At 44.5% G+C, this 16,551-nt stretch overlaps 1 protein-coding gene across 1 annotated transcript in view; it reads left to right on the forward strand.

The window, feature by feature from the left end:
- The first annotated feature begins 1,596 nt into the window (after window positions 1-1,596).
- The window catches only part of TRPC3 (transient receptor potential cation channel subfamily C member 3), a 70,094-nt gene continuing 55,139 nt past the window's right edge, over window positions 1,597-16,551 (forward strand). Inside the window, exon 1 of the mRNA XM_083571137.1 lies at window positions 1,597-2,283. Within this exon, the coding sequence (XP_083427263.1) occupies window positions 2,039-2,283 (245 nt within the window). The 5' untranslated portion in view covers window positions 1,597-2,038. The remainder of the gene's footprint in view (window positions 2,284-16,551) is intronic.

Below are 16,551 nucleotides of genomic sequence, written 5' to 3' on the forward strand. Positions count from 1 at the left end.
GCCTGGGATGGGAGGCAGTGACTGGCCCAAAGTCACCCAATGAGCTTCATGGACAAGGGCAGAGCTGACCCTTAGTCTCCCAGGTCCTTGTCCGATCCTCAAACCATTGCGCAACACTGGCACATTCATGCTCTCTCTTTCTCTCTGGTTAGAACCGCATTTTCCCACTTTCTATCTTACATTTCTAATGTTCTCCTGAGCACCCGCTTAAAATACAGGCTCGGAGATCCTTTTAACGACAAGCCTGAAAGAAACTCAACCTTCTTTCTTGTGAATCACGCTTAAATTAGCCATTACACACAAAAGCCATTATTATTATTGCCTTCTACACACTGTGTAAACAGTAAAAACAACAGGGATATGGCCCCTTAAAGACTAACACAGATTATGGCATAAGATTTTGTAGATTAGAGTGCACTTCACTCAGATGTATGAAATGTTACCCTAAATTGGTCATGGGGATAAGATGGAGATAGCAGTCAGGTTTCTGCAACACGCAATGAGGATTCGTGAGTGTTATACAACATTAACTTAAGTGTTAGATGCACGTTTTTGATGAGTGGTTGTATTGTACTGAAGCCTACTGGAATCTTGTATGTATGCCAATAAAGGTTTGAGATAGATATATCTGTATCTATGAGAGTTGCGGAAGGGAGGAACTGTAAGCAATAACTTAGAAGGGAAATGCAATGCAAAAAGTACACACTGTGACTACTATAACATTAAAGCTAAAATGTATGTAAAATAATTACAGTGGATATTCACTAAGGTAAATTGACATCCCAGCATTGGTAAGCTAATTCACACATGCTGTGGAATAATAATAATAATAAACCATTATTGCTATTCTGGCCAAAAATGATGGAAATGAACTTCTCTGTGGTTTTTTCCATGGCGGTATGTGGGGGTACACATACCCCTAAACATTTTGTGAATCTTTGTACTTTTATCCATTTGCTGTATTTATTTTCTTCGATTTGAACTATAAAATGGTGATTTTCTTGAGTCAAAACGAGAGTACCCAGAATTTTTTTTGGGGGGGGGGGAGCACTGGAACTTCTTCAGTTCCAGTTTCATTCTGGCGTTTCCCTTTGAAGTTCCTTTGTTAAGAACGGCCATCTATGATCAGCAGTAGCGCACTGCTGTGGGGAAATTAAAATGATATCCCACTTTATTTTTATAATTTTTAATACTGCCATTTCTGAGGTCAGATTTCTGCCCACTTATTCCTCCGTCCCGAGCAGAATGCAGAAGGACCTTGCTGTTGGCAGCAGATGACGGCGTATTTATATCGCCCTGGAAGCTGGCATCCTCGACAAGCACGCGGGTGATCTGTTCCCATTAACACTCATTAAAGCCTCGGAGTGAGTTTTGCTCCACTTGGAGGAGAGCACTTAACCTAGAGCAGCCGAGATGCACCTGCAGTTGCATCTCTTAGAGCAGCGCCCTGTGGATCTCAAACGCCCCAGCATCAACTGGGGGCGAGAGATGTGCTCCCCCCTTTTTTCTGGCCTGTCAACAAAGTGGCTACACTTCTTCTCCTCCTTTCCCCCTTCCCTCCTCCCTCTGCTCTGCTTGCTAAAGGACTGATGCTCTCAAATGCTTGCTGACTTACCTCTCTCCGTCCCTCCCTCCCTCCTTGCCTGCCTGCCTGAGTAATGAGCCTGTCCTAGCACGAGATAATGAAAAGGAGAGAGGAGGCAGAGCGGCCGGCCGGCTTCCGCCGCTTGGAGTGCCTTCCCTTCCCTCGGTCCACGCTCAGATGCTTGCCTCTCCGACTAGCAGCAGCAGCAGCAGCCGCAGCAGCAACAGCATCCAGGGCAGCCGCCTGGCGAGGGAAGGCGGGAGGGAGCCTCTCGCCTTGATTGGCGAAGAGCTCCGCCGCCCCTTCGAGCTGCGCGGGTGTTCCCTGGCTGGCCAGCGCTTGCCTGCCGCCCGCCCTCTTCCTTTGCCCGGCACCAGCCAGTAAGTAGCTCCCGAAAGGGCGGGCGGCGGCGCCTGCAGAGCAGCATCGCGGCGGCCGCGGGTCCACGCCAGCATGTCCAGCAAGGGCAAGAGGACCAAGGAGCAGGGCAGCCGAGTGACCTTCCCCCTCCAGCAGCAGCAAGGAGGCGACGACGGGGAGGACGATGGGGCGCCCGAAGCGGAGCAGCAGCGCTCCAGCCGGGGCTGGAGGGGAGTCAATGGGGGGCTGGAGCCCCTCCAGCAGCAGCAGCAGCAGGCGGTGAAAACCCACCGGGAAACCTACGGCTGCTACCCGCCCTCGCCGATGCTGGGCAGCATGTAAGTCCGACGCCCCCCCTACCCTAGCCGTCCTCCCCGTGGGTTAGGTCAACTAGGGATTCGGGGGCGCCCCCAGTTTTGGACGGGAAGGGATCCGCGGTTGATCTCCGTCGGAGGGTTGGGGATCAAAGTATTGGGATTTCTCTTCCTCTGGCTCCTGGGCGACAAAGCGACCCGGATCAGCTTTCCTGGATTTATGAGAGAGAGGGGCTCTTTCTCCTACTCCCGAGGAGACGGTGGCAAGGCAACAGGACCAGGAACTGTTGACTGCCGTCGAGGGAGAGTCTGGTTAAAGGGGATGCCACTTGGTTGGGCTCCAGGTCGAAAAGCTTAAAAGGCTAGCAGGGGAGAGAGAAAATAAGGCTGCCAAGAGTTGTCTCCTCATAAGACTGGGCAGGGTGTTTTCACATGGGGGCTCCATGTTGTAAATGGGTTATCGAAATGGAGTCATTGAATTTGACAACAGGTGTTTTTTTAAAAAAAAATAATAGTAATAATAATAATTGAATTTCCCTAGAAAGGGTAAATCCACATTCAACGGGGGTGAGGATATGGGCTGGCATTTCAGCACCAATAATTTGCATAGATGCTGCAAAAAGCGATGCCACAATAAATACCCGTCTGAGTTGGAAAGTGAACTATTTTATTCAACAAGAAAGGATAGCCATCAGGTGTGGGTGGGTGCAGGAATTCCTGCCTGCCTTGGTTGTTAGTTGCTACTACTGTTTGTTGGGATTCTGTGTTTTCTGCATTCTGGAGTGTAGTCCTGATCCATTCCACTGATTGCTCTTGCAGTTTGCATTAGGAGTTGGACTGTGTGTGTCTGTACCCGCAGCACTCTGGTTCCAGTCCACTTTTGTCCCTGAAAATGAATCTTTCTGCATTTTCTGTCAATATGCACCTTTTCCTTTACAGAATTGCTGACTGCATTTTAAAGGTATTACCAAAGCAAAAACTAACTTGCTCAAGAATTTGCTCATACGAGAGGAAGTGGCGGCCACCAACATGGATGGCTTTGAAAGATAAATTATTGGAGGATAATTCTGTCCTTCACAACTAGCAATGGTGGCTATACAGCTGCCTCCTTGTTCAGAGATAGGATGCTTCTGAATAGTAGTAGCTGGAAACCACAGGAGGAGAGATTGCAGTTGTTCTCAGGTCCCGCTTGCAGGCCTCCCATGAACATCTGGTTGGTCGCTATGAGAATGGGAAGCTGTACTAGATGAGTCACTGGCCTGATCTAGTAGGACCATTCTTTATGTTAAGTCATCTTATTCCTACCCCCCAATTTGCTGCAATTTGCTAAGGGGGGGGAGGTAGAACACGTGTGTGGAAGGAGAACCTTGAGAGAGACCATGGAAGTCTCTGTGCTTCGTTCCTTCTGAAAGAATTTAGAAGGTGGAATGAGCAAAAGCTGCTCCTTGCATGGGTTCAAATTCACCGTACAGCAACGGGGAGGTGACCTTTGTGAAGGAGAAAGGGAGGGACAATTGCCAAGAATAAGGAAGATTCTCAAGATCTGGGGCACTTTCAGATAAGCTGTCCCCAACCAGTCAAAGAACTTTCTAAAAGGGTGGGTTATAAAGTTGTAAAAAAAATAAATGAAATGAAGTGGGTGCTTGGGTGGAGAGCCAGTGTGGTGTAGTGGTTAAGAGTGGTAGACTCGTAATCTGGTGAACCGGGTTCACGTCCCCGCTCCTCCACATGCAGCTGCTGGGTGACCTTGGGCTAGTCACACTTCTCTGAAGTCTCTCAGCCTCACTCACCTCACAGAGTGTTTGTTGTGGGGGAGGAGGGGAAAGGAGAATGTTAGCTGCTTTGAGACTCCTTCGGGTAGTGATAAAGTGGGATATCAAATCCAAACTCCTCCTCCTCTTCTTCTTGGTTTGCAAGGGTGGTTGTAACTACAGCGGCTAATTTAGCACTATGGTCATTGCCCCCTACCCATGGATTTTGCTATTCATTCTGGATTCTCCAGGCATTCACATGGGGGGGAGCACACTTTCTGTATGTACTGAGGGTATCTAACAGGACCAGCTGTACCATTAGGCAGAGTGAGACGGATGCCTCAGGTGGCAGATGCTTAGGGCTGTGGGGCGGATGAAGCTGTGTGTGTGCTGTGCAATTTGGCCTGCACCTGCCAAACTAGGCTGCTTCCCTTGGGTGTGGTGGAAGATGCTGTCCCATTGCCTGTGTTGATATAAGATGCAATTGCCAGTCCAGTTGGCTTCTGAACAAGGAATGATTTATCCTAGTTTAGCTTTTATTTTAACAATATTGATATTTATACTTATAGTTGTTATTGTTTTAAGCTGCTTTAGGCACACTTTGCTTGGAAAGCAACATATAAATATTTTTAAATACAGTGGTACCTCGGGTTAAGTACTTAATTCGTTCCGGAGGTCCGTACTTAACCTGAAACTGTTCTTAACCTGAAGCACCACTTTAGCTAATGGGGCCTCCTGCTGCTGCCACTGCGTCGGAGCGTGATTTCTTTTCTCATCCTGAAGCAAAGTTCTTAACCTGAAGCACTATTTCTGGGTTAGCGGAGTCTGTAACCTGAAGCGTATGTAATCTGAAGCGTATGTAACCCTAGGTACCACTCTAATGGACAAGGGCACCATTTTGACCTTTGTCCCAGGCAGCAAAATGGCTTGCGCCGGCCTCCGTTTCTTGCCCTGCTTGAGAACTCACATAATGTACAAATGTTGTATCTGCAAATATTTCTGGACCAGCCAAAGGAACGAACGATGAGCTCTGTGATGAACGACGAGTAGGACAACTGAGAAATGGAGCTCTAAACAGGAGCCAAGATTTACGGAGTGCAGTGGTTAGTACAGACTAGTCACCTTCTTGTGTGATTTCCTGTCTCTTAATGTTGCATAGTGAAAAATTGCAGGTCTGGATGCACACCCACGGAATATAGATGTCAGGGACTGGAAAGTGAAGGATACAGCTGAGAAAATGGCTCAGGCAGAAAAGATGCTGGAATAATTGTAAATGGGATCATTTCTGTTAGTGCTTGAGAGTTGACATGCGAGGTTAGAAAATGTCTCTTGGTGGAATGAAAAATGGATTTCTGTTTCACCAGAGCTAATGTGGAGCTAGAAAAATATTGAGGTCAGAGATGGTTGGCATGCAGTAAGCACAGGTGCCAAGCTTAATTTGAGCCAGGGCTCAGTGAAGCCTGGAAGATGTGAAATAACAATTGAGAGTTCCTCAATAATTGAAAAAGGACACAGTGCCTTTCCCCTCACTACCGTGCAACCACAACTGGTTCCCACAGACCTTGGATTTTATTTCAAGCCAGAGAAAGTGGATTCTGGGCAGGTGGTCTTCAGGAACTAGCCACTGATAGATGCATGTTTTCTTATTTGAATGTACTATGTAGAAGTCTTGACAGACAACCAAGAGTCTTGTGGCGTCTTAACAACCAACAACTAACTAATTCATTGTGGCATAAGCTTTAGTCGACTACAGTCCACTTTATCATAGAATCATAGAACTGTAGAGTTGGAAGGACCCAGAGGATCATCTAGTCCAACCCACTGAAATGGAGGAATCTTAGCTAAAGCATCCATGACAAGTAACCATCCAATTTTTGCTTAAAAACCGCTAAAGAAGGAGAGACCAGCTCTTACTGTCAGGAAGTTCTTCCTGATGTTTAGTTGGAATCTCCTTTCTTGTAACTTGAATCCATTAGTTTGTGTCTTACTCTCTGAAGCAGGAGAAAACAAGCTTGCTCCATCTTCCATGTGATATCCCATTAGATATTTGAATATGGCTATCATATCTCTTCAGTTTCCTTTTATCCAAGCTAAACATACCCAACTCCATCAACCATTCTTCATGAGGCTTGATTTCCAGACCCTGATTTTTGTCACCCTCCTCTGCACACGTTCCAGCTTGTTAGTATCCTTAAATTGTGGCACCCAGAACTGGACACAGTATTCCAGGTGTGGTTTGACCAAGGTGGAATAGAGCTGGACTATTACTTCCCTTGATCTGGACACTATACTTCTGTTGATGCAGCCTAGAATAGCGTTAGCTTTTTTTGCTGCTTTACTTCACTGTTGACTCATGTTAAGCTTGATGTATGAAGTGTTATCCTGATTTCTAGATATATATGGAAGAGGCAGGATTGTCAGCAATGTGTTCAGAGGAAGAGTGAAATGCAGGCAGTACATAGGGAGATAAACTTAACATAGGCCGATAGTATAATTACAGTGGTACCTTGGGTTAAGAACTTAATTCATTCCGGAGGTCCGTTCTTAACCTGCAACTGTTCTTAACCTGAAGCACCGCTTTAGCTAATGGGGCCTCCTGCTGCCGCCACACCGCCGGAGCACGATTTCTGTTCTCATTCTGAAGCAAAGTTCTATATCTGGGTTAGCGGAGTCTGTAACCTGAAGCATATGTAACCCAAAGCATATGTAACCCGAGGTACAACTGTATTAATGCCTGTATTTTCTGCAAGTCATTTCCTGCTGACCTCACAGACCTAATTGTTTTCTGTCCCCCTGACCCATATATATATATATATCAGGATAACATTGCATATATCTGATGAAGCTAATTGTAATTCACAAAAGGCTATACCCTAGCAATTTTGTTAGTTTTTAGGTGCCACAAGACTCTTTGCTGTCTTGCTGCAACAGAGGAAATTTACAAAACAGTTGTTGATAACCCTGCTGGAAATTGTTACAATGGAAGTCCTATTCATGTCTACCCAGAAGTAAATCCATTGACTTCCTAAATAAGTGTGCAGCATAAGTTTATGGTAGCCCTTTTCCTTTTTCAGTTTGTCTTGATATCCTGAGCAGAAGACAAAAGGCAGAATTTAGAAAAGGCCACGCATAAATTCTTAAACCCCACAGCCCACCAACCCCCATGGAACATGGGGGAAGCACATAGCTCAGTGGTAGAACAGCTGCTTGGCATGCAGAAAGTATGTGTCACATTCCCCAGCATCTCCAAATAGGGCTGGGAGAAACTCCTTCTTGAATCCCTGAAAAGCTGGTGCAAGTCAGTGCAGCCAATACTAAGCTACATGGAACAACGGTTCCTATGTTCCTATTGGAAGAAATATTCTTCAGCACCCCCTGGTGTCTGTCCTTCATAGTCTCACAAAGCCATAGCAAAGTTGCTGCTGAGCTACTTTCCTGCCTTAAAAAAAAAAACACAACAACATTTTCCCCCAGAAGTCGGTCATAGAATTGGGAACATTCTGGGCAGTTTCTGTTGGGTACAGAAGCTTAGCACTCACTGACCTCTTTACAAAACCTAAAACATTTCTTTCTGTCTCTGATTTCATGCATTCTCAAGAAAGCTTTTATTAATATTTGCATTAAATAGATATAAAATCCTAATAAAAAGGAACATTTTAAATGTCCAAGCGAGAAGAGTTTATGAAAATGTGAGACAGCGGCTCAGTCTAGCATGCTTTAATATCCTGCTGAATACATTTAATTGACATTGAAAGCATTTGTTTAATAGATCCAGATGAGTCAGGGGTGTTTTTCTCAGACTGCTAGAATAGCTGCTGAGAAGCTCCACTTTCTGTGTCAGTTCAGGTCTTGCAGCCGTTCTGTTCTGCTGCCAGTAAAAAAAAATAAATTACCTTTCCTCCAAACTTTTTTTTTTTGTATTTTCACATGGCCAAACAAATTTGTCAAAGTGAAGAATGTCACATTGGGAAAAGAAAAGAGATGGAGGACACTTAAAAGAAGATTCTAATTTGGAAGTTTTTGCTGTCGTCTGGAGCTTATTTTTGATTGGTAGTCTCTCTATGGTCTTTACTAAATGTACAAACAGGGAAGGGTGGTTTTCAATATTTTTGTATTTAGACTTCTGGCCTATCTTGTACAAAGTATCCCCAAGGGACTCACAATATAAAGGCCTTTCTATGTTTTGTTTAGGGGGAGCCCTTTGCCAGAACATTCTAGCAGTGCTCCTGTGAAGCACTATGTTTGTGGTATCATAGAACTTGGGAAGTCAGACCAATGGTCCATGATCTGGGATAGCTCAGTTGGTAGAGCATGAGACTCTTAACTTCAGGGTTGTGGTTTGAACCCCACTCTGTCATGAAGCTCACTGGTAACCTTGGGCCAGCCACAGCCTCCTAACCTACCTCACAGGGTTGTTGCAGGGATTAACTGAGGAGAGGGGTGAACCACGTACACTTTATGAAAAGGTGGGATATAAATGCAACAAATAAGCTCTTCCATGCACCTGCTCAAGAAAGCTGGTGGGGCCAGGCAGATGGAGATGTCAGCAGCCAATCTGGCATCCAGAAATCTCCATGTGGTGGCAACTGGACGTGCGCCAGTTGCAGAAAATGAATTGCTAACACTGTTTAGAGCAACACTACTGTCTGTTAGTGCTATTAGAATGCACACAACAGTAAGCCATGAAATGTACTTGGTGTTCGGTTTTGGTTTTTTTTGCCCTTGTACTATTTTATTTTATTGCAGATGTAAGTGTGTTATGTTATGATAGATTTCCCAGACTATCCCTGTAGCATTACAGGGAGAAAGTATGGACGGCCTACCATAGCATTTCCAGTTCTCCAACAATTAATGTATGGAGATACCATAAGTGAAATAAGACATGAGATGGCAAAAGAGGGAAAACGGAAGTAAAGAAAGAAGCATATTCCTTTCTAACTCCTCATCTATCAGCATAAAAGGAGCAGTGCAAGGTTTCCTACTAACCACATTCCCATTTATATCCCCCTCCCTAATTCCAACTGTTGTTTGCTCTTGTTCCTTTCCCATAATGGCTTATTCTCTCAAACACCCACTCCAACCACTTCCTGTGCCCTGCCGTTTCATACCCAGGGGAGATAAAGATTATGATTAAATGTATGCCAGCAATTCATTTTCTTTTCCTGTTTGTGGAGCAATAATACATTTCTTCCCAATGGTTTTTTAAAAAGCAATAAAATGCCTTGAGTTAGAATAATTTTTTGCCTCAGAGAATTATCTTTTCTGTTTATGGTGGGACATAGCTTGCTTTCACTTTTCAGTATTTTAATCTTCAGGGATAACTCTGTTTCAGTGTACACTTTATGAAAAGCTTCTGTTATGAGATCTTTGTTTTGAGTTATAAAATACAGTGTTTCTAAAGAGGCAATTAATTAAACTGAGGCTGGCGGCAAACCCAGAATATAAAATTAGGTGGGGGTTTTTTGGGTGGTGGACTTCACTGTGCACCTCCTTAAGTCAAGGAAGAAAGCTGTTTGAATCTCCCCAATTATAACTTAAAATTGATTCATACAAGCAGTTCTGATTCCACCCCATGCTCCGTCATAATTACTGTGCAGTGGAATCCACAAGAAATATGGAGCCCAATTTTAAGCATGTTTTGTTGTCGTTTAGTCGTGTCCAACTCTTCGTGACCCCATGGACCAGAGCATGCCAGGCACTCCTGTCTTCTACTGCCTCCCGCAGCTTGGTCAAACTCATGTTGGTAGCTTCGAGAACACTGTCCAACCATCTCGTCCTCTGTCGTCCCTTCTCCTTGTGCCCTCAATTTTTTTCAACACCAGGGTCTTTTCCAGGGAGTCTTTTCTTCTCATGAGGTGGCCAAAGTATTGGAGCCTCATCTTCAGGATCTGTCCTTCCAGTGAGCATTCAGGGCTGATTTCCTTCAGAATGGATAGGTTTGATCTTCTTGCAGTCCATGGGACTCTCAAGAGTCTCCTCCAGCACCATAATTCAAAAGCATCAATTCTTTGGTGATCAGCCTTCTTTATGGTCCAGCTCTCACTTCCATATATCACTACTGGGAACACCATAGCTTTTACTATATGGACCTTTGTCGGCAAGGTGATGTCTCTGCTTTTTAAAATGCTGTCTAGGTTTGTCATTGCTTTTCTCCCAAGAAGCAGGCATCTTTTAATTTCATGACTGCTGTCACCATCTGCAGTGATCATGGAACCCAAGAAAGTAAAATCTCTCACTGCCTCCATTTCTTCCCCTTCTATTTGCCAGGAGGTGATGGGACCAGTGGCCATAATCTTAGTTTTTTTAATGTTGAGCTTCATATTTTGCGCTCTCCTCTTCCCTACATACAGGGAAGTAAATCTCCTGTATGTAGTTCATGCAGCTCCCAGTGAGTTTAGGTAATAGAAAATTAAAATTACTATTTAAATAAAACCCTAGCCTCATTCATACATGCACAGATCTTTACATTGGTCTCTGAAACCTGGTATGGCAGCTCTTCACATTGGTCTTTGTACCACATTGGTACAGCATAAGAAGGTGCCTTATACCAATTAGTATCATTTGTCCATCCAGCCCAGTGTTGTCCACTCTGGCACTGGCTCTTTGGGTCACAAACACCTGATCATGTTAGCTGCGAATGGGAAGGTTTGAGCCTGGGACCTTCTGCGTGCAGTACATGTGCTATACAACAGACCTGTGGTCCATCTTCTCTGTATTTGATTTGGCTGATTTATAACCCTGGGCCCTGCATATCTCTCCATATGGTTATGGCTGGTTCTCTGTAACAACAACAACTGAAGCCACAAATACCTTGGACAGTGGCACCGCTACGGACCTAGAGTTCAGACCGGCTCAGCATGAGCATCATGGGATGCTACAAGTTCTGTGGAGTTAGCAGGAAAGTGTGTGCATAGGAATTATTTGTATCCCGCCCTTCCTTCTGAATGTGTATCGGTGTGTATGTTTGTATGAATGAATGAGAGTGGCTTCCATATTACATATGGGGGGGGGGGAGGAAAGAAACTGAGCTAGAAATAAGTAGGAAGATAGTGAAGAGGAAGGCCCAGCGCTCTGTGGTAGGACATGTAGTTTAATGCGTAAGAGGCTGCCTGTTTAATTTTTGCAATTCCCAGTTAAATACTCTTACGCAGTAGGTGGGTCAGGCATCTTCTAACATAGTCCCTCTGTCTCTGGGAACAGCAACTGTGACAATGCTTGGCAGAAGAGACCCTTTGGCACACTGCAATTGTTCAGTGCAGTTGTGTATCTCCTTGCCATGCACTGGCTTCATGCCTATACAGCCCTGTGGGATCTGCACTGCGCTCAGGCTCCCAGCCACCAGATCCAAATAGAATCAGGCCAACTAGTTCAGTTGCTCTCTCCTGGGATCTGCGTGCCTGCAGGGTGATGTTGGTGCTAGGTCATTGTGCTGTACATTGCTTCCTCTCTTAGAGATACTAAGATTTGCAAGTTGCAACCTATTTCTTCTGTCCTAAAGCAGTAGGAAGGGAACATGCAAAACCCAGTTTAAGAGTTAAGCCTTTGGCAATCTGGGGCAGCATAGTGGCCAAAATGATGGCTGTCACTTGGATGGTCCAGATTACGTTATCACTGGGCTGTGAGACTAGTCTAAAACCACACCAAGCCACTCTTGTCTCAACTTTAGTCCTCCATCTGTAATGTTATGATGATAACACTGAGGGTAGCAATTCTGGCAAGTTTTAGAAAAGTTGCTGCAAAGCTTACTGAGATAATGTGTGTATGTGTGTAGTGCTTTGAACATCCAAGAGCATGATACATGTCTAATATGAAGAACCTGTGGCCCTCCAAGTGATGCTGGATTCCAGCTCCCGTCATCCTTCATTATTTCCCATCATCCTTCATTATTTGCTGTGTTGATGGGAGTTGGAGTCCAACAGCATGCATAGGACCAAAGGCTTCCCACCCCTGATTATGTTATGTTTTATGTTATGTTATGTTGTTATGTTATGTTATGTTATGTTATGTTATGTTATGTTATGTTTTATTATGTTATTAAATTTATATACTGCCCTATAGCCGGAATCGGGGTGGTTCACAGAACATGTTACAATGTCATCCTGAGGGTATTTTTTTTTACTGAGGCTGTGGACTGATGATATAATTGTTGTTGTTTAGTTATTTAGTCGTGCCCGACTCTTCGTGACCCCATGGACCAGAGCATGCCAGGCACTCCTGTCTTCCCCTGCCTCCCGCAGTTTGGTCAAACTCATGCTGGTAGCTTTGAGAACACTGTCCAACCATCTCGTCCTCTGTCGTCCCCTTCTCCTTGTGCCCTCCATCTTTCCCAGCATCAGGGTCTTTTCCAGGGAGTCTTCTCTTCTCATGAGGTGGCCAAAGTATTGGAGCATCATCTCCAGGATCTGCTCCTTCCAGTGAGCACCATAGCTTTAACTATACGGACCTTTGTTGGCAAGGTGATGTCTGTGCTTTTTAAGATGCTGTCTAGATGATGTAATAGTAATTGTAATTATCTAGATGGACAATAATGCGACTCTCTAAGATGGTTTGAGTAGAGGAGGACTGCCATTAAGGGCCCTATGGAATGAATAACACTAGCATCATTTTCATTCCACCCTTGGCCTCTGCATGTTGGAGGCTGCTGACTGGAATGCATTTTCTGCAGTCTGTCCCACCCAGCTGCCATAGCAGCAGATGTAACTCTGCTCTATGCTGTTCCTAGAGCTCAGTAAATCAACCTAACAGGACGTGCTTAAGCAACAGGACACCAGAGACCAAGGGACTTGTGGGCGTGTGCACATTCCTGGTTTAGAGTGTTCCTTGCTCTTATTTTGTTCCTCTATAAATTATTGTAGAAGAAACATGCTTGACTCTTCCCAAGTGTAGCTATATACAGTGGTACCTCGGGTTAAGTACTTAATTCATTCTGGAGGTCCATTCTTAACCTGAAACTGTACTTAACCTGAAGCACCACTTTAGCTAATGGAGCCTCCTGCTGCCGCCGCGCCGCCAGAGCACGATTTCTGTTCTCATCCTGAAGCAAAGTTCTTAACCCGAGGTACTATTTCTGGGTTAGCGAAGTCTGTAACCTTAAGCATATGTAACCTGAAGCGTATGTAACCTGAAGTGTATGTAACCCGAGGTACCACTGTACAAGCAGACTTCATCATACGGTATTTCACAGCCACTGTGCACTGGGGTATACGGAAGCCAGCAGCCCCGTTTTTGTTAGAAAGTAGGTACTTTTGAATTGCATTTTAATTTGAAGCTCATATGCTCCGCAGTGTGAAGCATGTGCTAATGAAGCAAGTGTGGCTAAAGGTAATACGAAATCCAGTACTAATTAACTTGCAATAAAAGCCCTCCTGATTCTGATGTGTACTGATGTGTTCTGATCCATGCAAATACCTAAAAGAAAAAAAATTATGAGGCTGTAAGTGAGCATTGCTATTCTGGGAGTATTTCCCTAGTATTGCTGCAGAAAGTTTCCTGAAAACATCTCTCAGTGCAGGAAGGCTTTCAGCTGGCACAAATCCCAGTAAGGCTCCCATTGCCAAGATTATGTAGATATTATTAATTTATTTAAAAGGTTTCCCTGCCACTTTCACCTGTACTAGGAACATAGTTTTCCCCTAAGTGGATTTATTATGACAGTTGCATCAACTCATTTCCAGAATTACAGCTTCCACACTCTGCCCACTTACCTGAGAGTAAACCCAATTAAATTCTGCCGCACTTACATCTGAACAGATATGTACAGGATTTCACTGTACATTAGTTTATATCACTAGGGCGTGAATATGACACCAGAGCAAGTTTAGAGAACAGTAAATGCCCTTAAAGGAACAGGGGCTCTTTCCTGTATTCACTTGGGTGCCCTACCCCTGAGGAAGGAGCAGTCAAAAGCAAGGGGGGATGTTCCAAAAATGTCAAAAGAATGGCACCAAGTCTCATCAGGTCAGCTCTATATCAGACTTCATTCAGGTTATGATTTGTCCCAAACAATAGGGACAGTCAGTTCCTTCCAGAGATGCTTCTGAGTTCCAGGAAAGTTTCTTCCCCAAGGAAAACAAGGGTCTTGTGCCTCAATGCCCTTAGCAGGGTTAAATCCAGGCTGTAATAGTAATAGTAATAGTAATAGTAATAATAATTTATTATTTATACCCCGCCCATCTGGCTGGGTTTCCGCAGCCACTCGGGGCAGCTTCCAACAGAACACTAAAATACAATAATCTATTAAACATTAAAAGCTTCCCTAAACAGGGCTGCCTTCAGATGTCTTCTAAAAGTCTGGTAGTTGTTTTTCTCTTTGACATCTGGTGGGAGGGCGTTCCACAGGGCGGGTGCCACTACCAAGAAGGCCCTCTGCCTGGTTCCCTGTAACTTGGCTTCTCACAGCGAGGGAACTGCCAGAAGGCCCTTGGAGCTGGACCTCAGTGTCCGGGCAGAACGATGGGGGTGGAGATGCTCCTTCAGGTATACTGGACCAAGGTTGTTTAGGGCTTTAAAGGTCAGCACCAACACTTTGAATTATGCTCGGAAACATACTGGGAGCCAGTGTAGGTCTTTCAAGAGAAAGTGTACTCTGTTCTTAGGTCATGCCCAATAGAGCTTTGTGGAATAGTCTGAAGAAGACCTTCCAACAGGGAAGCAAGAACTCCACCCCATCGCCCACCCCAGTCTCTGTGGAGGCACCTTATTTAAGCCTCCAGCTTGACCAACCTGCTCCTTATGTCTCCTTTGGGCTTTTCCACTTTCTTCTCTCTGTCTTTTTATATCATTCCTGTCTCCCCTCCTTTCTGCCTAAGGCACAGAAGATGAGCTCCTTCACTGCCACCAACCTGCTGATGGAGAGCACCCCATCTTTCTCCCACAGGTGGAGTCTCCAGGCAATGTCCAGTTGTGGTCTCCTCATTGCCTGGTTAGTGCCTTCTTGCTTGTATCTGGGCCTAATTAAAGGGCCAGGTGCCAGCAAGTGTGGCAAATGGTTCTACGCTTCGGTTTCCACCTCAGTTGTATGCATCAACTTTTTAATAATATAGTTCTTTATTGAAAGTTTTTTTTCCTTCTAAAATGTGAATAGACAGAGGAAGGAACTCCTGTCTCCCTCAGTACAACCCCAAACAAGCAACACTATTCACCCATCTCACAGAGAAAAAGGAAGACCAGGTGGGGGGAAAACACCAAAAATCACCCTCAATTTAGGTGGATATAGTATTATCAAGATCTTAACAATGTGCACAGGTAACCAAAGAGAAAGAAAGTACATTCCTTTTGTTTCGTTGAACAGAAATTGGAGACCCCAGTGGACCCAAGACAAAATCTGTTTCCATTACCTAGCGCTCCCCATAATAGCCCTACTGACTTATATAGTGCTAGAACAGCTCTGCTGTGCTCCTGTATGTAAGTGTATTCAGTAAAAAGGAACCATATGGTTGCAAATTGATCTCTCTCTATTTGCCCCATAATAACTTGCCATTAATGCAAACGCTTTTCTAACAGGGCTATATGCCAAATCTTAACAATACCAATCCTCTACATCAGTGCACTTAAAACCATTCCAGAGCTTTGCTATTGTTGCACTAGCTGCAAATAAAAGGTGAATAATTAACTCCTGATTTGCTAGGTCCCTCTTTGGACTATCAAACAAATTCAGCATCTGTTGTGTGCATTTGCCAAAGGTTATTAATTCAAGACACAATTCTGAATTTGGATGGTGGCAGAAGAGAGCTTAAGAGCCTTTCGGTTTGCACATTCAAGAACTACAGCTGCCATTTTTAGCTATATATTCTAGTAATATTTTGCTGGGTTTAGCTTTGTAAGTAGCAAATGCTTTCAAATTCCATTAATTAAAGTTTGAGAGAGAGAGAGAGAGAGAGAGGGTTGTTTTTAAACAGCACCCTATAGCCTTTAAGTTTAAAACCGAATATTTAGGTAAAAGAAAAAAGGCTGCTAATGGTATCCATTTTTTAATTCAGGCAGTATTGCTGCTTATTCATACGAGTCTTCAGGGCCAACGTGAGTCATGTTGTTGCCTTGAGTGAAGGATAAGATGGCGCCACATTTCCCCAGTCCCATCTGCAGAAGTTTGCAAGGCAGGCCATTCAAACCTTGTTTCAGCACTGATGATGGAACAGCATCCTCTTAAGGCTGTTTTAGAGGGCTCAGGACAGGCTTCTTGGCCTACACTGCTCTCTCATCCCAACAACTTGCTGCTACTCCCCACTTCCCAGCATCTGCTGCCTTAGGTGGCATTTGCCCCCTGTCTAATGGCAGGGGCGGCGCTGCTAGTATTGTATACTTTGTCTCAGTTTGCTGCAATGCGTCACAGTGGATGTTCTTTACAAAATGTTTCAAATTATAAACATATTCTAAGATTAAAAATTTTCCCTCCGACTTTTCCAGCAGTTCAGTATTTGTTGGGGGGGGGCGGAGGGGAAGAAAGACTGGGATGAGATAAATGGGAAGTACAGTCATACCTCATGTTATGGCCACTTCAGGTTACGTGTTTTTGGGTTGCGGACTGCAGGAAACCCGGAAG

Source organism: Podarcis filfolensis (genome assembly GCF_964270895.1).
Source record: "Podarcis filfolensis genome assembly, chromosome: 9".
NCBI classification, from domain to species: domain Eukaryota; kingdom Metazoa; phylum Chordata; class Lepidosauria; order Squamata; family Lacertidae; genus Podarcis; species Podarcis filfolensis.